The sequence below is a fragment of the Megalops cyprinoides genome, chromosome 13 (assembly GCF_013368585.1).
Source record: "Megalops cyprinoides isolate fMegCyp1 chromosome 13, fMegCyp1.pri, whole genome shotgun sequence".
NCBI classification, from domain to species: Eukaryota; Metazoa; Chordata; class Actinopteri; order Elopiformes; family Megalopidae; genus Megalops; species Megalops cyprinoides.
In genome coordinates, this window is record NC_050595.1 from 1847501 (window position 1) to 1872500 (window position 25000).

At 48.9% G+C, this 25000-nt stretch overlaps 2 protein-coding genes across 3 annotated transcripts in view; both read left to right on the top strand.

Moving 5' to 3' along the window:
* The window catches only part of edc4 (enhancer of mRNA decapping 4), a 28101-nt gene extending 25820 nt beyond the window's left edge, over positions 1–2281 (top strand). For both annotated transcript variants that reach the window (XM_036543691.1, XM_036543692.1), the window contains exon 29: positions 1–2281. This exon is cut by the window's left edge and continues 302 nt beyond it. The gene's annotated coding sequence lies outside the window, so the exon portion shown is untranslated.
* Positions 2282–4831: 2550 nt separating this feature from the next.
* nrn1la (neuritin 1-like a) overlaps positions 4832–25000 on the top strand; it is a 25769-nt gene continuing 5600 nt past the window's right edge. Inside the window, exon 1 of the mRNA XM_036544592.1 lies at positions 4832–5027. Coding sequence (XP_036400485.1) covers positions 4973–5027 — 55 coding nt within the window. The 5' untranslated portion in view covers positions 4832–4972. The remainder of the gene's footprint in view (positions 5028–25000) is intronic.

Here is a 25000-nt window from a genome sequence, read left to right on the forward strand (position 1 = left end):
GTACGTCCCAGAGATGGCACATGGGAATTGAAGTCCACAGCTGGGGGTTGTGGGGTAGAATTGAACATGCTCTGAACTTCATTTCCCATCAGCACCTCTGCTTTTCAAAAAAAAAGCCTCCTGTTCGGCTTCCTTGCTGGCCTTCCTGTCGTGTTTCGGCTTTCCTTTTCCCTAAAGGCGGGGCTGTCCAAGCAACACCCAGACCCCGCCCAGACTTCAGAGTGATCGTTTTTGTTCTTCCCTTTGGCTCCTGTCTTCCTGTGGAGAAGAGGAAGGTGGAGTGTCGCTAAGTTACTCTCTCAGCATTTTCCCTCCTCTTTCATTTGTGAAAAAAGATTAAATAAAGCAACCAAAAAGCCAGAGGCTGAGAAGGCAGGGGTCGCATGGAGGTGGCTTCTGTTTGGGACATGCGCTGTGTTCCTGGGGACAGCTGTGCGTCGATCTCTGGCTCTACATAAACTCTGCGATGAAAAGACCTCAGAGAGACATGCCTTCTCTCTGTGTTTAACCCCTCAGCGTCCACCTCCCCACAGCCATATACTTCTTTTGTTGTCGTAGTTTTGTCCTGGAGAGGATGCTGGGGGTGAAGCAGTGGTACATACAGACAGGCCACAGCCCTTCAGTGCAGATCGAAGGGCGTGAATCTGCTTTAATTTGCTCCCAAACCCACCTCATGTGTCCAGAATAAGGAACTTTGCTCACCCCCGTCTCCTGGACCGTCAGCCCGCTTGGTGTGGAAGGACCTCCCTGGCTCTGTGATCGCTCCTCCTGGGCGCCGTGACTGCCGCTGTCGCTTCTCGTCCTGATGATGTGGGTTTGTGCAGAGAGTGAGACGGGCTGGTGAAAGGCGCGTGGTGAAGGCCCAGAGGAGAGACTGAAACGCAGAGTACAGTCTCCTGCAGCCTCTCTTCCTAGGGAGAAGGACATCTTCTTTATGGATTTCTCATGTATGTTCTCCTCAGAGGTTTCGACAAAAGTCAGCGCTTACCTTGGTTTCAGTGCGATGGATTCCCTCTTTTTGTAGGTCCCCCCCTTTTTAAGTTTAATACAGATAGTTCCTAACTTGTAAGAGTATCAAGTAATTGATATAGTTACTAATCAATGCTTACAATCATCGCTTACAATGATATACAGTACTATGATTATTACTTTGAGGTGTTCTAATAACCTGCAGTATACCAATAGGTCCCTAGAGGGCAGTCTTGTGCTGATTGGCATTTCATGACGGTTAAGTCATTGATCATCAGAAAGGAAACCCATCCTCACCAGGCTGGAAGGTAAAGATGAGTACCGCAGCACGCAGGGAGTTTGCTCAATGTTCCATTGTAGGTGTTGCGCATGTGTGAAGGCTGGCATACATTATTCAATAATACAGTTCCTTCTTGTAATTGTCATTCTCATTCTAAAGTCTTATCCAGTAATATAGCTCCTTCAGTTCCTCCTTTCTCCTCTGTTCCCTCTGGTGAAAGTAGTGGCTGAGGGGGTATTTCTGTGTTTGTTTTTTTTTCCCTTTTTGTTTTTTTGTCTTTTTTTTTTTCTTTAACTGACAGGGTAAGCCTTCCAGTATCTGAAAGCACTATTATAACTTCTGTAGACGAAACATTTTTTGAAAGCATGAGAATGTCCACTTGCAGAAGTACCTACAGGTTTGAATTTGTCTGCTGACTTAAGTGATGATGCCCAGTTTGAGTGGCGCAGGTAAAAGCTCACCTGTGATTATGATGCGTCTGCTCCCTGTGTAAATGGTAGGCCTTCACCCCCCCCAAACCCAAAGTGCAGAAACTTCAGAAGTGCCTTAAGAGCCAGTTTTGTTCCATGCCTTTTTGATGACGGTAAGCTTGTCCTGAAATTATGGCTCCTTAGCCCTACGAGGCGAACAAATCGCATGTTAAAAACCAATCTCACCCCGTCATTGATCTCTGTGGAGAGTAAAAGGGAAGGGTTGTGTCTGTTATCTGTAAAGTATCTGTTAAAGTCTTTATAGTGCAGTGATGGGTGAGGCTTCCTGAGACACCTCCAAGTTCACCTGTCAAGTTCCATCATGGCTGAACTCATCAGCCCTTGTCCTTCAAAGAAGACAGGTTTGATTGGCTCAGCTGAAAGGTGTTGGTAGCTGGTGGCACCTGCGCCCGTGAAAAGGTAGACGGGTAGCCCCACTCACCTGCCACTAGTGTAACTGCTACTTCAGAGAAGCAGGCAGTAAGCTTGATATTTTTATTTGGACCCCCTTGAAACACAACGGAAGAGAGGTGGAAAATAATTTGGCCACTAATGTAAAAAAAAAAAATCTTGTCTTAAAAGCACTCTAACTTTGAATGATCATACTTATTTTCATATCGATATTCTTGTACCTTATTCATTCCTTTGGCGTATTTATCTACAATGTCCCCTGAAGGCGAGTGTGTCGGCTACGCTTGCGTTGCGGGAGCGCGTTTGTGCTGTATTAGAATGCGGAGAAGCCGTAAAGAGGTGGAAATTATGGAGGTGTGCACTCTGATCGCGTTCTGTCCTCACAGAACCTGTGTGATTTCAGCTGTCTTTCCAGAAAACTCTAATGTCTGCGGCCTTTGTCAAAGGCTGCAAGAACAGGTTCGTTTTGCCCCGTTGCAGACACGATTGCAAGAAACATGGTCTCCAAATCTCTCGCCCGACTCTAATTAATATCCACATTTTCGGGTTTCTTCTATATGACACACTTGTGTGTACACCCGCCTGAAGACACTGAAAGTGCTTTGTTGGAGTGGGGGTTGAGGATATTTAAAATGTTCACTTCTGTTGTAAGGGTTCCCCCTTGGCTGACGCTGTGCTTCTAGCCGTTGTAGATGCACGTTTTAAGAAGCAATGTTTTCCACAGTTTTCAGGCATATGATTAACGTTAAAAACCTTCTTGGGCTGTTCAAACTCATTTGCATGAGTAATTTCTGTTGAGAAATGCTAAAAAGGCTAGCAAATCCCCAAGTACTTTATTTACATTTTTCATTTCTTTTCATTAATTGTGACTGGATAATTTCATGGGCTTTTTGATTTTAGGTCAGATTTAACAACTGGTGACAAAAAAGCCCAGCATATCTTCTGCATGCTCCGTAAGGCCTGCGTATTCTGAGGCAAATGGGAGTAGTAATATCTCTAAGACCACAGCCTGTCTCTTTTCCTGCTTAATGGCAGAAGTTTAAGCGATCTAAAATGCGGCAAGTAGTTCCACCCAGTTTTGTATATGTTTAGGGGAAAATGGTTCTTGCTCATCCTATCATTGCGTTGTACTCAGTAACTGATATTGTACACCTGGTTTGTGTTAAGAATTATTACCCAAGTTTCACTCAGTGCATTCTGCTGCCTGAGGGCGTCTTCGTGCTGAAAGTGGCGGTAACCTCGCCGTTAAAGCGCAGGTTGAACTCGGCTGCCGTTTCTGAAAAGCCAGGATCCTGCAGATGCATCCATGTCCACGTAGTCACGTTTGATACTGATCAGGGTTTAAAAAAACATGAATGTCAGGAGGCTTGCACATGTGTGGTATATAAATATATTTTCCAGGTTCATAAAACTAGATTGAGCTTTTGTTTTTGTGTAAAACAGAAATTCGATCATTTGTACTTTTCTGTTGTGTTAGAGAGAATGTTATGTTCATTGTGGTTGGATTATTTTGTTGTATATTTTACACTTGTTTATTTTACCCTAGGTTTGACGTTTTTGGATAAATTTTGAAAAAACATTGTTCAATAAACATTGATGTTTTGATTTGCTTGTGTTTGATTATCCTTTGGTTCACTTAATCAGATCTCCAGCTGAACCGCTGCTTGAATTTGAGGCGTAACTATCATTATTACCATAACTACCATAATTTCATTTTGAAATCTGAGTGTTTATAGCCAATAAGTGGAATGTGAGAGGGGAACCGTGTCCTGGTCGCGACTCTTAACAGGGTGAGGATTTGCGATCGACCATAATTGACTCGCAGAAAAAAAAAAACCGCAGCGATTACCGTCCCCTCGCGCAACAAGACATCCGAATGGAGCTCAAGATCTGAGATTTATCATTTATCATTTATCTACATTCAGCGAGCGAGTGAATTTAACTGCAGTAACCAGTGAAATTTGAAGATACTTTTTGCAGAAATAATTAAAATTTGGGAGACTATTCTCTGCGTTTAAGCTTTTTCTCGACTCCTAATTATCAGATGGAGGCCGAAAGTTGACAGCATTTGATTATAACAGGAATCAACAAGAAGTTCTGTCTTGGCTTGCTCTGCGTGCAGCGATAGACTCGGCGTAGTCCTGTAATAAATGCGATAACCTGTCTTTGAATGTGCATGAAATTTCTTGGAACGATTTTCCGAGGGACGTGGTCTGATTCAACAAACGCAAGCTGCAGGGATAGGCATTCTTGTCGAGTGTCAGTCAACTTCCAATACAATTTTTACCATTACCATTACCTGACCTGTGGTAAGGAGACCTGAGAATGTTAAGAGACCAATTAGTCTTTCTCAAACAAATTAAGAATAAAACCTTCGTGGGTTGTCACGTTTTTTCTTAAACATGTATGGTTTACATACAGAACACAGACAACTGCATTCTCATAGCTGGTATTAAGCCTTTTAATCCTAAAACTTCCTGGTGTTTTTAATACTGTACACGGAAATGAGAAAGCTTTAATCCTGTTTCTCAAAGAATATTTTGTGTGTGTGTGTGTGTGTGTGTGTGTGTGTGTGTGTGGAGAGACGTTCCCCCCCCGTCTGTCTCCACCACGCGCTCCGGCTTGCCCCCGCCCCCACGCGTAAACGGCCGTGTATCTCACTCGTCCATGGAGAGAGTGCGCGTTTGCTCGGTCCCGTTCATACGCGGTGGTAAAACGGACAGGTATCCGAAGAGTCCTGCGCTCCACTGACGGGCTTTGCATTTTTGTGAGGATTATATAATTGTCCTGACATTTACATTTCCTCTTATTTTTTTTATTTTTTTGTCGGACTTAATAGAGTATGAGGTCCCACTTAAATTACGCGTGCTTCCTCCTGCCTGTTGCTCTTCAGTTCAGTAAGTAAACATTTATATGCTTTCTATTTTATTTAAGTTGTGTTGCAACTGAGAATATATTTCTGGGATTTTCTGCTCTGGGGTTTCATATTTGGAGTACTTGATCTAAATTCTTTGGTAGCCTATTTACTGCTCTCCTACCAGGCGAGGAGGTTTCTGTAGTTTGCCTGAGCCGTGCAAAAGCAAAGTATGACAAGACAGAAAAAGGCAGAAATGTGAGTATACCTCTACTTTGTCTCTGTGGCTCTGTGATCCCAGTAAGGGTAAAAGTTGGTGGCTATGCGCAGACAGGGAAACCACTGAAGATCATAGCTTTTGTAAACTGTCGGCTTTTTCTTTGGATGCTTGCACCCGAGTAAATCAAAAAGCAATTCTTTTCTTCCCATAAACATGTATTCCTATGCGTATGCATTGAAATGAGGCTGCTTATCATTTTCCCAAGACACGAGAGTAATTGTTTCGTTGGCGCACAGGTCAGTGACATTCATGAGATGCGCTTCTGTCAGGATTGAATTGTCCTGAGATTTCTATCCGTTCAGAACATCTGGACTTTATTCATTTTAATGCCATTGGCTCCCTATTTTATTTATGTATCGAATCATCTGTTTTCATTCGAGCGAAATGCACCAATGTTCTAACCCACTGGCTTAATTTGCGTAAAATTTGGGCAGTGTTTGGAAGTGGAAAAGAGCAATCTGTCTAATTTAAAACCTATTTTGAAATGGATGGGAGCAGAATTTTTAAGTGCTCCACTTATCCTAATGAAAAACTCGCGAGAGAAGGCTGGTTTATCAGATATTCCGCAGACTCCGTCTGCTTCCTGCCTGAAAAGCGATCTGGAATAATATCATTTCTAGCAGCCCGAAGGGTTCGGGATCCGCGTGATCCCGGCGCTCGCGAGCCCTGAGCTGTGTGATTAGTGTCTGCTCAGTGCTTTGTATGAAACGTGGTAATGGCATGCAACAGCCTTTGGATCAAGAGCTCTTGCGACAAAACGTGCTGTAGTTTCAAAGGTTCGTCAAAAGAGGCGTGAGATGCTCCGAACGTATTGCGTGCGTGTAGCGCAACGGTTTCCCCCAGCAGCAAACTCCGGAGGACGGCTGATGCAGTTGGCTGTAGCGGAGAGCGATTACGACTGCTCCCTGCTGGATTTAATTCACTACGGAGGATGACGCTGATGTAACAGCGACCCGTGGGGATTAGGTATAAACAACATGCGGAAAATAGAAATAAATCATGAATGAATTGCGACGGTCCTCCCCCCTACAGCATCCCGCACGGCTGTCTCCCCCTCGTTCTGTATCGCTGTCATTAGATTGTGAAAATCGTGTACTGCTTGTCAATCCCTTCCCCCCTGCTGTTACGAGGAAAAAATAGCTTTGTCCATGAGTTAGGAATGATTCTGTAATCTTCATATTAACTTCGGTGACGCAGGCGTAGCGAGGGCGAACAGCTGCGATGTGGAAAAGACCGCGCTCTGGCCGGACCTCTGGCCTCCCGGAAACCACGAAGGACCCAGTAAACACTGATCATAATCCAGCCTTCGTGTGTCAGGTCACGTGCAGCCGATCCTGTTGCAGCCTTACATCGCTACATTATTTAGTGACTACATTATTTATTTGCATAGCAATCGCCCTTATGCAGGATTGCTCAGTTGCGTGTTGTTTAACACCTTGTAAACTAATTGATTCAAATCAGAAGAGCTGATCACTGCTCCAGACTGCTGCTCTGACCACTGCTCTACACTGATCACACGCCACATTGCTGCTTTGCAAATTGGCTGCGCATGTATGTGTTTGTGTGAGTGTGAGAGTGTGTGTGAGTGTGGGTGTGTGTGTGTATGTGTGCATTTGTGTATGTGTGTGTGTGAGTGTGAGTGTGGGTGTGTGTGTATGTGTGCATTTGTATATGTGTGTGTGTATGTGTGCAATTGTATGTGTTTGTGTGTGTGTGTGTTTTCTTTGCTAAACCTCACTTGATTGAGGTGTTTTGGAGGCACAGAAAGGAAAGAGATCATCATGCAGCCCAAACACAGTATGGTCCTTTCAGAACATTTTCTTTAAAACACCTTGACATTTTGTCAAGTAATGCACTTAACATGCCATCTCTAATTTGTGTCCTGGCTCCTGTCTTTCTTTCTTCTTCTGTCTCCCACCCCTGCGTTTCCCCTTCTCCCTTTTCTCTCTTCCTCTTTCACCCCCTCCACCTCTCTCTCATTTCCCCTTTTTCCTCAATCCCATGCTTTCTCCTCATTCTACCTCCCTCTCTTTCTCCGTCTTTCCATCTTGCGCACGCCGCCCCTCTCTCTCTCTCTCATCATGAGAGCGACACTCCTGTGATGTGAAGCACACTATCGGCAGTTTGCTAAACTGCTGCAGTTTGCCGACTCGCGCACAGCAGACATCATTTACTTAAATTGGTTAGAAGCTCACTGGGAGATCGCGCCCCCCCCCGTTATCCCCCCCTTCTTGTCAGATACAATTCATGACTATTCATTAGTAGCCTGCCGTTCCACGTGTAATTCATAATTACACACAAACAGTGCACACGTGCGCACACGCGCACACACACACACACACACCCTTACCACTCTCCTTCTCTCACACACTCCCCCAACTTCCCCCTAATCGATTATTTATTTTCTGCATCCATCATGCAGGGGTGGGTATAAATCACTGGGTCTGTCTGCCTGCGTGCTGCTCGGTGCAGCAGGAATGGTACTTACTCTGCAGTCCGCTCATTACCAGGGCTTAATTACAACACAATTAGGCAAATGCACGCCGGTCCGCCTCTGATACAGGTGCCGTCTCGAACCCCTGTGCAGGGAAGCGCCGGTGAGGAGTTTGCAGTGATTAAGGAGCGGGTAAGGAGCCGTGGAGAGGAATTTCATTTGGACGTGGAAAGGATTGAGTGAGTTGTTTAGTGCACCTCTCCAACGCCCCCCCCCCCCCCCCCCCCTGCCCGTCAGAGATTATGAATGCTATGTAGACTTGCAGAAAAAAGAAAGAAAGAAAACAAACTGGAACAAAAAGCAGATGAATTGTGACACCCCCCCCCCCACCCACCAATACCAGAGCTGTTTTTCCAAGTCTATGAATGAATATTCATGAACCGACTTAATCCAGTGAGTGGATACAGAAACTCCCATCCTTTTGCACTAATGAGTCTTTTGTGATTAGCCGCGTGTGTGCGTATGTGTGTGTTAACAGAGTTAAAAAGGAGACAAATTTGCCTTATGGGGCATATGCATTGCAATGCATTCTGGGTCACGAGCGCATTTTTCCATGTGTCCACGATACAGCAGCTTGTATCCCCTGTGCAGGCGCTGACCAATCAGAGCAGCCTCTCAGAGTCCCATGGGGCGGACCCCGCTGGGACGGGAAGCCCTTGGGTCAGCTCTGCTGATTGTGGCCCCAGAGACCCCAACCCCATGTGGCTTCTGAGCCAGGATCTGCTCAAACTCTGCAACGACCAACAGAGTCTCCAGAGGAAGTGATGTCATCAGCATTATCGTCATCACCCCTCTCACTGTTGTTGTTATTGTTATTATTATGATCATTATTATCGCTGTTATTACTTTTGTATGTTTGTGATCCCCATGAGGGTAGCTGTGTTATTTGAGGATGTTTGCGTTGTTTGAGTGGTGGTATCAGGTGTGGGGGGGGGGGGGGGTGTTCAGCAGGGCTAGAGAGAAGGCTGGGAGAGTCGGGGAGTGTGGGGGGGTATGTCCTGCTCATGTAGCAGTCATAACCATGATGGCAGTCCAGACCGGGGCGATGACACCCGGGGTAGCTGTGGTTCTCTCTCCAGCCCGCTCTGAAGCACCCTGAGATCTTAGCATTAGATCTGTGTGCCAGACTCTACGCATGCTTCAAGGGGCTGGATGATTAAGAGAGCGGCTTAGGCCACTGTCTCCGCCCACAGAGAATGAATCAGCACGTCGTTAACACGTCCTTCAAAGGGGTGAGGATGAGGAGGATGAAGAGAGGCAGAGGGAGCCGGTAGGGCCGAAGAGGCTGCGTCTTACGCTGTGGGACTCGAGATGCGTGAGCGAGCAGGCCCTGTTCCTGGGGGAGTGGAGCGAAACTCAAGAGTCTCATGTCTCCTTGGTTTCAGGGGCACAGAGAGAGAAGTGGGATTAATTAACGGGACGGGATGAGTCCTGGCTGACGTCTCATCTGCCTGCTCAGCATCACCACACAGAGAGAGGGAGAGAGGGAGAGAGAGAGAGAGAGAGAGCTGACTGTCTCTGAGTACCTGCGTGCTGGGAGTATGTCTGAGTATTTGATGGGAGTATTTCCATGCCATTAGTATCTCTGAGAATCTGTAGTATTGAGGTGTAGCTCCTAAGTGGCTCAGCCAGAGGAAAGCACTTCTTCCGCATAGCCCGACTCCTGGAGCTCAGACCAGGGTTTGACTCTGAGCTGTGCCATACTCAAACAATGACCAAACAATGAGTCTGGAGCTAGTTGTGTGCCCCTAGGGTAGGATGGGGTTTTTTGGCCAGGTTCCCTTCTTCTCACTGCCGTGGCACCCTCTATTGGCTCGTAAGATGCTTCCATGTCATTCACATCCTCCAGCTGCTGTTTGCTGTGCTGTGGTGCATTGTGGGACTTGTAGTGCGGAAAACATCCTCTGGTGCCAGGGATTCCTCTGGCCTCTGGGCTCCTGCATGAGCAGAGAGGGTGTGCAGACAGGTCTATTGCAGCACAACTGACAAGCCCGAGCTGGGTGAAAAAGGGGAAAACAGCAGAAAGAGAATACTTTGCTTTCATTATGTAACGGGTGGTATCTTGCGTTGTGTTTTAATGTGATGTTACGTGGGTCGGCGACCACTCGGCTACCTGCTACCCGCTACCTAAGGCTTTACGCAGGACTCACACGAGCTAATCACTTCAGCTCCGCTACAATTACAACAGCCACTGTCACCCTCATTTTTACCGTAAAACATCTGTTTGGTAAGTATCTCTGAGTGTTCCCAATCCCGATCTGATGGCGTGTTTAGGTGGAGGGTGGTAGCTACCAGCAAACAGTGTGTAGATATGTGCGGTAGTAACAGCTGCAATCTATTCAGCGTGCGCCCTGAGGAACATGGCGACCTTTCCCTGTGGGTAATCACATCTTTCTTCTACCTGCTTTTTGGCTTGGGTGCCAGTCTGCTAGCATTAGCCCCTCAGACCAAATATGCACTTAGTCTCTAGCTTCATGTTTCACCTCCAGTTCCGATGAGATGTGCTGTGAACATGCTTGCTTTCCATGTTCCTCTCTTGACCGTAGAACAGTTTTTGGTCATTCATATTTTAATACAGCAACACACAGAACACCAAAAAACACTCTGTGCTTAGCCTGAGAGGCTAATGTTTGCAGGCAGGCTATTTACCCCAGTGATTTTAGTCCAGTGCCATCAGCCGCCCAAATCATGGCCCTGAGTGTGGGATTGTTTTTGCTCTGTTTATACTTTATAGTTGTACTTTAACTTTATTCTTTAAATACTTCAATCTCTGCCCTACAGAAAACCAAAAGCATGCAAGTGCTCATGTTATCTTCCTCTTGCTCGCTTTGCTGTTATTGTGATAACTGTACAAGTCGCACAGTCAGCTCGGGGAAGAAGTGTTTCCTGCTGAAATGTGAGTCCACACAGGAAAGCCCTCCAGCAGTAGGTCCTGTGGAGCTGCCCAGCCCTGCTGTCCACAGCACAAACACACGCAGCCAATCACGGCATAGGGCATGTTCATGCAGAACCAATCACAGCACAGGGCATGTTCATGCAGAACCAATCACAGCACAGGGCATGTTCATGCAGAACCAATCACAGCACAGGGCATGTTCATGCACAGCCAATCACAGCTCAGGGCATGTTCATGCACAGCCAATCACAGCTCAGGGCATGTTCACATGGAAGCAATCACAGCATGGACCATGTTGACATACAACCAATCACAGCACAGGGCATGTTCATGCACAGCCAATCACAGCTCAGGGCATGTTCATGCACAGCCAATCACAGCTCAGGGCATGTTCACATGGAAGCAATCACAGCATGGACCATGTTGACATACAACCAATCACAGCACAGGGCATGTTCATGCACAGCCAATCACAGCTCAGGCCATATTCACGCAGCAGTTAACTGATGAACATCTGCTGCCTGATCTGTGGGGCTCCTTTGGGGCAGAGGGGAGAGCAGGGGGAGGAGGGGAAGAAAGACGGATGGATGGAGGAGAGAGAGAAATGAGAAAGAACAGGGAGCAGGAAGGGTGAGGCACCAGGAGGAGACAGGAACAAGGAGGAACAAGGTTGGCTGGGTCAGACACCGCCCCCCCTCCCTCGCCAATCGACTCCCCTCTTGTATCATTGTGACCGAGGAAAGCGGGTCTCCCAGGAGCGCAGCGCTAACTCTGATAAGTTACAGCTGGCAACTCCTGTGTTCAGTCAATAAAAGCTCATTAGCTCCTAAAGTGGGTCACTGCGCGGTTGTCCACTGAAATGAGTCTCTCAGTTACTCTCTGTCACAGGGCATTGGGGAGGGGGGGGGCGATGTGGGCGGGAAGTTAATTCGCTGGGCAGATGGAGAATTGCCTGCTTCGACCTCCACCTGCAGCATGGCCAGGACCAGACCTCTGCAGGGACAGACAGAGAGAGAGCGAGGGGGGGGGGGGGGGGGGTGGGAGGGAAGGTGAGAAGGAGAGAGAAGACAAAAGAAAGACAGGGATGGCGAGAGATGAAGTGATAGAAGACGATGAAGAAGATAGAAGGTGTAGTTTCAGGGTGAGGTCCAGCAACCTGATGGAATGTTGTGTTGGAATGCTGATTCTGAGATCCCCAGTTCCCTCACAGTGTTCATCTGCATTTACATTTTCGTCACTTAGCAGGCACTCTCATCCAGAGCAACTTGCGTGGCGCAGAATCTTCCTGAAGAACCGCTTGCCCTATGCGGTTTCCAGGTTTCCCGTCAAAAAAAAAAAAAAAAAAAACGGATGGCAGAGTGATGTGAGTTTCCCTGGATTCCAGACGCTGGGAGACCTGTATCCGCAGCTGAAAATAGCCCCCTCGACGGACAGCCACATCTCTTCGGCTCTGCGTTTCAGAGCTGCATTTAGGCCATCGTGCAGGCAAACGCGCAGCGCGGGAACAGCTAACACTGAAAAGCAAACAGCGGCGAGCGTGGAGCAACGAGGAGAAGGCACTAACTGGGGGAAACAGCCTGTTCTTCATTAACACCGAGAGTTAGCACAAGAGGCAAAGGAACACCATCTTTTTTTTTTTTTAAAAGAATGTGCTCTTTTTAGTCATTGCCCCCTCTCCCTCTGAACTGCTTGGTCCCTGTTGGTCAGTGTCTCGGTCAGCATCGGGTCGCTGTGGCTTCTCGGAGCGTCTCCTTGTTCTTCACTCTCATTTCTGTTGGTATCACTGGCTCACTGGAGGCCCCTCACCGGCCGCCTGAGGCCCGGCCCTCGAGTGGGAACTTAATCAAACGAACAACAGATCAGAGCACGCTCTCTTTCTTCCTCAGTCACGTTACGTAACAGGCACTGAGTAAACGATTTTTACAGCATCAATCTTTAATGCTGTAGCATTGCACAGCGAATTCCCCTAACAAGCCTTTATCTTAAATAATGTAAAGTGCGGAGCTGCTTCCTCGAGCCCCGGACTTCCCCGCTGCTGGGCCCTGCAGAAGGGCCCCTTCGTGTTTATATTTAGCAGGAATCCCATTATCATGCCTCGCAGACGTGAGAAGTGCGATTCTGCCACCGTGTCTGAGGGGGGTGTGCGGCGATCTCCTCCTAGCACCGAGGAACAGCAGCTCTGGCTGTTGCTGTGTCAGCGTGATTGATGTCACCAGCAGCCAGAGACACAATCGACACCCCCACACGCCCCACGGTCGCAGTGACAGCGAGGAGAGGTAATGGACATACCCCTAGAAGACCAACCACCGTACCCATCCCCCATACCTCGTTCTTCAAATGAGTATGTGGCATGGGGGGTTGAAAGGAGGCTGGGCACCCCTTGGGGTGATGGCATGTTCTGTATCTGCCTGTCCTGGCATCACCCATCAACCAGAAGCTGGCCTTTCTGTGTCTGACCAGGGAGAGCTGGTGTTGATATGATGCCTGATTCATGAGACCACCTCTTGGCCAGGATGTGACCTCTGCTGGGTCTTTCATTGTCCGTCTGCATCTCTATGGGTTTTCTCCTTCATTTTCAGAAAATTGTTGTTTCAATTCCCACGTTAATGCCACTGTCTGCACTTGGGTGAGTTTTTATATTTACGAACACCAGCACTAGCACCCCCTTCCATTAATTTTGGGAGGGGGGCAGCTGGCCATGGTGCCATTCTGAAGAACAGTTAGCCGCCTCTCCAGAACCAGGTCTGCTCAACATTAACACTCATTTGTATGTTTGGCCTTCTCTCCTGCCCCAAGCTGGCTGTTCATTTATTTCCTCAGAGGACACAGCCGAGGTGATGCGGGTTCAGATCCCCCCTCTTGGGGCACGGCCCTCTCCTCCACAATTGCATGTGTGAATTCCTGCTCACGTCCCCAGGCTGCTGTCTGTACGGATGTGATTTGGGAACGGCACCTGGAGCACGAACTGCATCTCGCTCATGCTCCCCACAACCCCGGCTGAGCCCCCAGGGGTCTGCATGCAAACCCGCTCCCGGAGGATCTCTGCAGATACAGGCCAAGAAATGCAGCTCCTCATGGGTCTGCATGTTCGAGACAGCCCGCTCACCCTGGATCAGGGACCAGCAACGTCCAGACAGTCACTGGGGTTAGGAGTGAGGCTGGGGAAGCTGATCCTGGATCTGTTGCTGTGGGCAGAAAGTTCAGGTGAGAGCAGTGAAGTCAGAGATGACAGATGGATGGACATGCTGTTGCCCCCCATAATGACATAACTGTGCTAACCCACACAGGAAGTATCAAAAACATCCTGAACTTATATTTTATCTAGATTTTACTCATCTGCATCTGATGTTATTTTTATTATTTTCTGGATCAGTAACTTATATTTTATATAGATCTTACATAGACGCGTTTTCTTTATTTTTATTTTATGTTTAGATTTTAAAACACTTTGAGCTGCAGTTGTATGAAAGGTGCAATTTAAATGAAGTGTAATATTGTTGTAATTAAAAATCAATTTGTAATTGCTTCTGGCGAGTGCCTCTCGTAAGCAAATTAAGGGCGAGGCTCTGTATCGCAGAGGGCGCCTCCTTTCCCCCGCTCAGCAGCGGGTCGCTATAGTCGGCGTTTTGCATAATCCCCGGGTGGTTCTTGCGTAATGTCGTTTTCTGCGCATAATCGCATAATGCTACCGCATCCTCCGTCCGGCTTAATTGCAGATGCCCCCAGATCGCGATAGTACGTAATGTTCTGATACACATCTCGGGGATTACGCCGATTGCGCCGCTGATGCGTTCTAGATTTTCGTGCGTCTGACTCTCGCTCTAATGAGTGGAGAGAGAGTTGCACTGCGTTGCTCGTTAAAATTCAGAAGCTTCTCTGTATATGTTTTTTTAAGAACAGAAAATTATCATAAATATCAGTTGATGATTAGAAAAAAAATACCCTTAATGTCCTTTGGGTCTTCTCCCAAGGGTATGCGTATGTGTGATCAGGGCCTTGATAATGTAGTATTACCTTGGTGACGGATTTGTGTCAATTTATCTATTTTCCTGTATAAACCTTGGCTTCTTTGACTGAAGCAATTACGTGTAGCAGGTTGTCCTTTGTTGGGCTGTAATCCCTTGTTAACTGACAGCTCAACACAAAATGATTTCAGCATCAATAAGCACCCTGTGGTTATTGTGAAATTATTCCTTGACATCAGGAATCCTGGCGTATTGTGGGCCAAATGCCTCTGTTACCTTGCTGTGTTGGTTCTATTCTTCCATTTACATGGCTTTTAGTATCACCAGCCTTGAGCTCTCTGCCGTTGCGGTGTTACCGAACCTGTTGTGGAGAAGCTCCGCTCCGGCAGCATACCCTCCCGGATCATTTCTGTCCTTGAGCCCTGTGTTTCTGGCCATCTGCTGTGGAGCTGCGGGCTGACTTCACCAGCAGGAGCCAAAGCGGGCCGGCCTGGTACAGCACAGCTGCTTATCCACCGCAGCACCCAGAACCAGAGCTGTCCTGCGTGACGCTCAGTCTGAAAGCTGGTGGAACTGCCCCTTCCCCGCAGAGCTGCTCTCCTCGTTGCTGCTGCTCCGGGCTGCTCGCTGTGGTCAGCGATGGCAGCCCGTTCCTTTCTCTGCTCCATCTTTATCTGCTCGGCTTTTAGCAGCGACACCAACGCAGGCGGCACAGCGACGCCTTTTCCTCGCTGCGCCGTCAGCTTGCTTTCCAGGGAGGCAAGACATGGGCCAGCGTGACAAATAAGATTAAAGAGAAAAATCTTAGCAAGAGATCTCAGAGAGAGATCTTAGCAAGCCAGCCTAGCTCTTCAGCGGAAATGGGGTATTACTGCACCAAGCCCGTTCCAGGTCTACAGTGGGAAAGGGCTATAATTATTGTTTCATTGTTTTTATTTTCCTTTGTACATTATGATTTTTATTGTTTCTCTTGTAAAACACTTTGAGCTCCATTCCATGATATGAAAGGTGCTATATAAATAAAGCTTATTATTATTATTATCATTATTAAAATGAGCCAGGTTAGTGATCTGATTCTACTAACACGCTGGTGTCTGCTGTAAATAGACAGAGGCACATCCATTTTAACACCGGCGCATAACTACACGCAAACACTGTGGTCACGCTCATTTTAACCCTGTGAAGTGTCTGATGGAGAAATTCATGTTTTGGCGTGGGAAAAATGAGCAGCCCAGTGATGTAACCTTTTGTATTGGGGGGAATGTGAATGTGAAAACACAATATAGCTAGCTAGCTACAGCTGCAGTAGTAGATTTCTGGTGTCTGCAGGAGTTCACTGAATGATCATGTTATCTGGAGAACAGAAGAAGCTCTTGACAGTGGCCCTGGCCAATCGGAGAAACTGAGGGGTCAAATACGCCCACCCACTCGCATGCTATTGGACATGCCTCAGTGATTCACATAACTTCACCACTTAAAGTTCAGTAAAGATGAACTCTGGGTATGCGGGTGGGAATGCAGCTGGATGAATTCTTTTTGCAACCGGAAACGAGCGGTTTATTCACCTTTGGCCCGTTTTTGAATAGAAGTGAATGAAAGGCAAATGCTCTCTTCACACCAGTGTGATGGGGCATTAGAAGATGATTAAATCGATTGAACTTCCAACCTCGATACACACACTCACACACACACACACTCACACACACACACATTCTGATCTTCTTTCCTCGTGAACAGACCCCAGGATACCCCCCTCTGATGTGTCCCAGCTCTGTACAGCTGTCTTGTATATGTAAACCCCTGCAGACCACCCCCCCCCCCACTTTGGAAACAGACCCACATTTCCAGATCCCCCTCTGTACGTGCCTCCCTCATCTTCTGTGGATCTTACCCCCCCAGGAGAGTCACTGAAACACCCCCCCTCCACCCCCCTCCACCGCCACCCTCGCTCTCTGTGGAAGCATGAAGATGTGTGTTAGAATGGAGGATGTGGAACCTAACCCAGCCCCAGTGGGGTGGGTCTCTCGCCGTTATTAATTGATTTGCCCATCGATTGCGTCGGTATCTTTGATGAGACGCGTTTCGCGCTCCCTGAGAGGAAGCTGAGATTGCAGACCTGCTGCTCGCAGAAGCGCGCAACACTGCTGTTACACAAAGCTCAGACGGCGAGGGTCACATGGGCGCTGCGCTGTTCGCTGTTTGCTGTTTGCGGTTATGTAAAAGCCCAGGCAGTGCTGTGCAGGGCAGACACGGACTCTTCACTGAAGCGCTCAGAGCAGCAGTGTGCAGGGTTCTAAACGGCCCCGCTGCTCCTTCCTCACCCTCCTCTCCCTCGCGCTCCGAGCCACTCCTGTGAATCCCGCTGCTTTGCCTCTCTCTGAGTGGAGATGCCACTGATACCGGTCCAACCCTTTCACTTTTAAAACTGTTCCTGTAACTTCATAAGCCCCGCTAAAGCGGTATTGGAGGCTGACCTCTGACCCTCGCAGAGAGGAGAAGTTCAAAGGTCATCTGAAGGGTAAAGAAGTGAATTTTGTGTGCTGTGACTCAAACGACTCTGAATATTTCAGTCAATCTCGTTCTGGCGACCTGGTCCTGTTGCAGTGCTGCTAAAGTCAGAGAAACCCCTTGGATGCTGATCAAACCATTGGGAGTTGCAGGTTCAAACCTGGGTGGCTGTGCTTCTGCTGTTTCTGTTCTGCAGAGGGGCGCAGAGACCCCCCCAAACAGAGGCGATTACTGAGACATGCAGGTCACCCTTTGAATAAAAGCCATTTTGAACTGAAAAGGGAAAATTGTGGTAGAGAAACACCTCAACTTGAAACGCAGGCGGTTCAGGTCGGGTTGGGGGTGGAGGTGGGAGTAATATTGTAAAACTGGAGGCAGTGGCAGTGCACTTATAGTGCCACGCAGACATGATTAGACTCCTGATACCCAGAGCTGCAGCGAGCGACGGCTGTGTTTCAGTGATAGTGACAGACCTCACTGTGTGTCCAACGTCTCAGATGAACTGAACCCTCGTTAGTCGATGCTGTGTCACGGTGTGGCCTTCGCCCCCACACTGCGGGGGTCCCCGCAATCCGGTCGGAATATCTTTCCCCAATAATTAACGTGTGTCAGAAATCCCCCCCCAGGGAGAGGGATACAGGGGAGGCGGCGGCAGGCAGGTTCTGCTCTGAAGAACAGAGAGGTAATGAGCAAAGTGGAGCTGGCTGGAGAATGAGAGAGCCACCCTGCAGGGCAGCTCCGGTTTGGGCTGGTCAGACCTGAGCACAGGGTGAGAGCTCTCTGCTACGACTATTATTAGTAGAAGTAGTATTGTTACTACTACTACTACTAATTATTATTATTATTATTATTATAACAATAATAATTCTGCTCTGTCTTGCCGGGGTCATCCCATCCATGCTCATTACTCCAGATCGTGCAGCTCATCTCAGCAGGGCTGCAGATATTTCTGTTTTTGGTGGCAGTGAAAGAGATCCTTCCTCCTTCCTTCCTGTCCGCAGACAGGATGTAGGTGATGCGGCAAACACCTGGGCTCTCAGGTATTATTTAACTGGCTGCAATGTAGGATGCAGGCATTGTGTTTCATACTGAATGAGCTAAAGTAGTAGTACTGTTACGTAATTTACCAGAGAGTGCTTATATGCATATGTGTAAGCATGTCTGTGTGTTTGCGTATGTGTGTTTGTGCGTGCATCTGTGTGTGCGTGTGTGTGCGCGCGTGTGTGTGTGTGTGTATGTGTGTGTGTGTGTGTGGTTGTGTGTGTCTGTGTATTGAAGGTCAGTGTTTTGTATCAGGGTTTGGTAATGACCTCATTCACTTTTTAAAAAGAGGAGCTTCATAAAAGAGAACAAAAGGCCTCTTTTTCCCCGCTGTCTCTGCCCATAGCTGCTGCAGTTTTGTGAAACTGAGCTGTAGCATATATAACATTATTTATTGATATTCTTCTATGGCGCAGAGCTTTTGGACCTCGATACAGAAAAGTGCTGGAACACAGAAAGTGCAGCACGCAGACGGCACGTCTTTGGCCTGTGAACAGAGCTCTTCCTGCAGGGCTGCGGACTCCTTCCTCGAGTGTTTTCTCCGCTGAGCTGAGAGCCTGCAGCTCGAGTAACAGGCCCGCGGTATCGGTATATCATGCCCTATTGGATGCAGTGAGTTCCTCTGTGTTGCAGAACACTGAAAAATAGATGATGACTAATGTAGAAAAGAGGGAAAGTTTTAAGGATGTTTGCTTTAACGGTTAGTTTGAGGCAGAAGTGGCTCTGAATTCGTAATGGGAGGCTGAGGTTTTGTGAGCCCCATAACAGGCAGAACTCCCCACATGCTGATAGTCACTAACTCCTGCCTGAGGGGAGACACTGCTCCCCACAGCACACCACTGAGACTGTTTCACATCACTGACCCTGTAATGACACAGGCTGGCTCTCCCATTGCTAATTTCTGAGACCATTTTCAGTATCTGAGATATTCTGCACAAGTAAACCTGAAAGAGTTAACCTTGGAGCCTCCAGACTGTGTAAACTGTTCCGACCCCTCCAGCCCAATTCCCTGCACGATTGTCCCTCCGATATTTTGATGCGCGTTGTTTCAATAAAGGGAGACGTTTGATGTTCATCTGGAGTTGAGGTGAGGTACTGGGTGACGGGTGACAGCTCTCTCCTTCCACAGGGGAATTGCCTGTTGTTTCAGATCAGGGCTCCCCCCTTTGTGACTGACAGAGGGGAAGATTTAAATGTGACAGGAACCAAAAAAGGATTTTTACATAAGACACCTGGCATTAGGGGAAGATTTTCTCCATCGCCCCACAGAGGGGAGAGGGAGAGACAGAGAGAGAAAGATAAGAAGGGGAGAGATGGAGAGATGGAGAGATGGGAGACTGACTCGTGAGGAGACAGACGGAGGCAGCCAGAGTTAATTCCCCAAACTTTTCCTGCTTGCGCCTCACCTGGAATGATCACAGAAGCCTGCTGTGCCGAGCTGTGAATGACAGTGGGCGTTATGGGACACCGCTGCCGTTAGATTACACTGTCCCACGATGACATCCTGAGCAGACGTGCATTCAAGGGCTAGCATACCCAACAAGTTAGAAATTTAGCAATTAAGATGGAAAAGATGGGATTGAGTTCGCAATTGTGTCCGAATCGGCATCCTCATTCAAACCAGCGAGCCACGGCTGCAGATTGGAGCTGGTGTTGGGAGGCTCACAGGAGTGGTGTTCAGAACCAGCATCCCTCTCTGCTGCCGCACACGGTAGGCCCTCGGTGCTGTGAAGCACATTCTGGCCATGTCACTGAGAAACGAGCAGGTCGTTAAATCTTGGTTGTCTGTAATCAGGGCGTGGTGATGGGCAGGGTTCAGACGTGAGGCTGGTTTAGTTGGCCTCTCTCTCCTGCGTGATGCTTCTGCTTCTGGGAGGGAAATGCAACAGTCTCTGTGAGTGAGTGCAATTGGAGGAGCCGTGCTTCCACCTCTGATCAAAGATAATGCTCCGCTCAGGGTGGAGAGGGTCTCCCCCTCTCTCCCTCTCTCCCTCTCTCCCTCTCTCTCTCTATCTCTATCTCCCTCTCTCTCTCTCCCTGTCTCTCTCCCCCTCTCTCTCTCCATTTACAAGCAGTAACAGTCCCAGGAGGATGTGGATATTTGGGGAAGAAGGAAGGAGGAGGGAGGAAGGGAGTGCATGCGTGTGTGTGTGTGTGTGTGTGTGTGTGTGTGTGTGTGTGTGTGTGCGCGTGTGTATGTGTGTGTGTGTGTGTGTGCGCGTGTGTATGTGTGTCTGCGTGTGTCTGTGTCTGTGTTTGTGTGTGTGTGTGTGTGTGTGTGTGTGTGTGCGCATGTATGTGTGCATGTGCATGTGTGTGTCTCAGTGCTTGGTGTTGGTTGATTTTTTCCTCTTTTTACACACAGTGCTGTAGCAGTTTTGAGGCTGTAGCTTTTACTGCAGTTTTATTTGATTTTAGGAGACTGAGGAGATGATGAACAGATAGAGCTAAGAGAACTGAACTGGTGGTAGAGCAGTATTCAAAATGAGATGGGAATGAGAGGGAGAGGGAGAGGGACGGAGAGAGAGAGGGAGAGGGAGAAAGAGAGGGAGAGAGAGAGGGAGGGAGAAAGAGAGGGAGAGGGAGAGAGGGAGGGGGAGAGAGAGGGAGAGGAAGAGAGGAAGAGAGGGAGGGAGAGAGAGAGCATGATCTACTGCTGCAAGGCTGTGTTCATCTCACACCTGGAGAGCACACATTAGAGACCAATGCGTCTCTTAAAGAACATGGCACAGCCAGGTCCTGACCGCTGTGGCCTGCCTCTGCTGCTCGGATGCGGGCCTGACATCCCCCCCCCCCGCCCCCCCCCATTCATAAGGTAAAGTGGAGTAACAGGAGCACAGAGCACTTGTGTTACCTGCGTTTTGAGTGGTGGAAAGTGGCCGGGGATTTGAGATTGAGCCAGGCTGATGCATTGTGGCATCTCTTCAGTTCCCAGGACTGCAGGAAAAACCAAGACTCCTCTATCTCTGTCACCCTCCTGTTCTTTTTCCCTCTGCCTCTCACCTTAAGCACTCTCATTCTCTTTCTTTCTCTCCCTGTCTCTTTCTCCCTCCCTCTCTCCCTCTCTCTCTCCTTCTCTCTCCATGTCTCTCTCTCTCTCTGGGGGTGCACGTGTCTGGGCGCTCAGTGTGGTGTGGCGGGATGTGTGAAAGTGGTGGTTAGTTTCTGACCAATGGGAGCGGCCGATGCGGGGTGGGCCGGGGCAAGGATGATGAGGGTCGGGACCTGTAGGCCCATGGTGCCGGCGGCAGGACAGCCTGCCAATTATCCACCCACTCGCTCCTCACTCGCCCCTCCCAGGAGCGAGACAGCCCCCCCCCCCCAGCCCTAACCCCCCACCGTGTCCAGGGAGCAGCCAGTGCGAATGGCAGGAATCTGAAAGGGTGGCCGATAACTCTGAAACGGGAGCGGGCGGCAGGAGCTAATTATCAGGTGTTGTTTCTTTCTGCAACAACCCCCCACGCGCACACATGCACACACACACACCACATTCACACACACGCACACACACGCACACACATACACACACACATGCACACACACAGACGCACCCTACCCATTCACACATGCACATACACACACGCACACACACACACACGCAGGTTTCTGTTCCTTCCTGTCTGGCAGGTACAGAAAGACCTGGCTCTCCCCCTGGCTGCTCTCACGCAGTGATGTCGCCGCAGGCTTCATTAATCCACCCGCCCTAACAATGGATCGCCGTAGAAACCGTGTCCGCAGTTACCATAGTAAAAGCACCCCGCCTCCTCTCTCTCATTCGCCCTCAGACCTTCAGCTGAGAACCTCGGCCAGCTTCAGTAAACACTTCTGAGAAAGAACTCAGCCCCTATGTGACAGAAACCATTAAATATATTAGTTTAATTACGTGTAATCGGCCAGCTTCTGTTTGTGGGAGGCCTGGGGTTCGATGCGGTTGCCCTCTTAACAGGGGGCGATATAGCATCTCAATGATCTTGGGCTGGCTGCAGTCTATCAAGATGTGTATTAAAAGCATTACTCTTCCGCTCAGCCCCCTGCCATTCCTGTTTTTACAGCCAGCACCTTTGCATTCTGGACATCAGCGTTTCCAGAATGTTCTCTTAAATCAAGCAGGTGAAGCACTTCGTACTCAGCCAAAGGAGGACGTGTTGACCATAGCTGGAAGTGTTGGTCATTCGTTAATGCAACTTTCAGCCCTGCCTGGAGACTCAATGAATAAGACATGCATATTAAAGGTCAGTGCTGGTACATGACCTCCTCTCACCTTTGACCTGTCACTGATATGCTCAGTTGAAGGTGTTGTGTGGGCCAGCTGTATCATTGGAACTTGAACTGGAACTGAAATTACTTGGAGCTGAAATTATGTGCAAAAAGCACCCAGAAAAGTACCCAGAATGCTCAGCAACCATCGAATTTCCCATCTCAGCAGGGTAAATACTTAGTCTTCCACCGAGCTGTTTTTCATACTTGTTTTTCATGCCTGGAGGAGGAGCGTCTTCGTTTAATGAATGAGAAGCTAAAGCTGTGTGGTAAGCATTACCTCATCTCCCACGACGAAACAAAGAGGCCTCTGGGAGATGTAGTTTTCCATGCAGTGCTCAGAGCCTCTGCCTCACTCATTAGCACGAAGGTCTCCCAGCTGCCGGCCAATAAGGAGGCAGATTAAAAAGTAACAAGCAGCTGGCCTATATCTGTCTTGCTCTTCAATATGTTGTTTTATTTTTAGAATCCTCTGAAAGGTGGATGCATGTTAGCCATTTTTACATGGTGGGGGGATGGGTGGAGGAGATGTATTTTCAGAAATGGACACTTGAGTCCCCTCCCCCCAAGCTCAGCACAATTCTCTCCCAACACATCCAGGTCTTATGGATACACACACGTGAGTACACATTCACACTTACATTCGCACTAACACACATACTCACTCTAACACACACACACACAAGCATGCACACATGCATGGACACACAGATATATGCACGCACGCACACACACACACACACACACACTCCCTGGTCACCCAGAGCTGGTAATGAGATGCTAAGGTTATCTCACTCTGCAGAGATCCCAGGGCCAGCGTCACTTTGCAGGGGCTTAGGCCCCACCCTCCTCCTCGCGATTCCACACGGGAATTCCACACGGGAACCCCAAACGCTGGAGCATTCTCTGTCAGTCCTCAGGTGTGCTACCCTCAGGTATACAGGCACTCCTTGATGCTTGGGGGAGCTGAGCTGTTTTTTTTGGGGGTGTTTTGGGGAGCCAGGGAGTTTTTTTTTCCCTCAGCGTCACTCCCATCCCAGCCTTCTCAAACCCTCTGACCCCACAGCAGCCCAGTGGATTAACGGAGAATTAGAGGCAGCTGTGAAACGGCCCAAACTGCTGCCTCACACTAATCTGCCCGTGTGCTGGTCCTCTGTCCAGTGGTCAGAGTCAGCGTGTGTCCCTGTGGGTGTAAAGAAACCGTGTGGTCAGCGTTCAGTCATTATATTACATTTCTGTCATCCAGCAGATGCTGTTATCCAGAGCAACTTACAGGGGTTACAATTGTTACATGTGATCCATTTATACAGCTGGATATTTACTGAGGCAACAAGGGTACAGCAGCAGTGTCCCAGCAGGGAATCAATCCTTACCGCTATGCCCCACTGCTGACCCCCCTGCCCACGGTCCTGCCTGCATGCAGACCCCAATCCGGCTCCACGGCTGGGAGGAGGGAGCCCATCGGCCGCTGAAGGATCATGGGAAGCGGCTGGCGGAGAGGCCTTGGACGGTGGAGGCCGGGCAGAGAGGCCCCTCCCTGGACTTTGATCTCCCTGCTCCTCTCTCCCTGCCCCGAGCTGTTTTCCCACAAACACAGCGCTGACAGAGAGAGAGAGAGGGAGAGAACAGAGACCGCCAAGGCCGGAGAAACCACGCTACATGAGTGAGTGCGAGCTGGGATCACACACACTGCCTGCGCAGAGCTGATGCCAGCTTTGCATAAATCATTCATTTACAAGGAGATAATCATGAATAAGGAAAGAAAAAAGGTCTGTCTTTAAAAGCCTGAGAAGGACAGGCATGAGTGTGAGGAAGGAGCCTGTGTAAAAGAGAGAGAGGGCTGTATAACTGAGGCGGTGGGCATGCCGCTCTGAGCGCTTTTCTGCTCTTCTTCCTCCTCTTTCTCATGAAGGACTGGCGCTAGCCACACCCCCTCCAGAACATGGCTTGGTAGAGATTCTTCTATCTTCTGAGGTACACAAACACAGGTGCAGAACACAGGGGGGACCCCAAAAAAATAAAAATCAGGGGTGCGTGTGTGTGTGGGGTGTGCAGAGATTCCTGCAACCCGTCCAAAGCTCTGAGGGGTTAATATGAGCCGCAACCAAACAGGCTCAGCATGGCGGTACAGGGCTGCCATAGGAGTGATTCATTAACTCTTCAGATCTCCCTCTCCCGGCTCTGTGTCCCCATCCCTGCTGGAGCTCTTCAGATCTCCCTCTCCCGGCTCTGTGTCCCCATCCCTGCTGGAGCTCTTCAGATCTCCCTCTCCCGGCTCTGTGTCCCCATCCCTGCTGGAGCTCTTCAGATCTCCCTCTCCCGGCTCTGTGTCCCCATCCCTGCTGGAGCTCTTTAAACCTGGGTCTGTTGCTGGGCCAGCGAAAGCCTGGATTAAATATTTACATGCAGCAGCGGAGCGGCTCAGACGTGCAGCCCAGCGGCTTGTCCCACCGGCAGCTGTGTGCACTGTACACACAGGACACGTGACTCTGGCCCAGAGCGGGCGTGGCCATGCTGAGAGTGATTAGCAGAGCTTAATTGCTAGAGTTTGGTGGTGCAATGCATGCTGGGATGG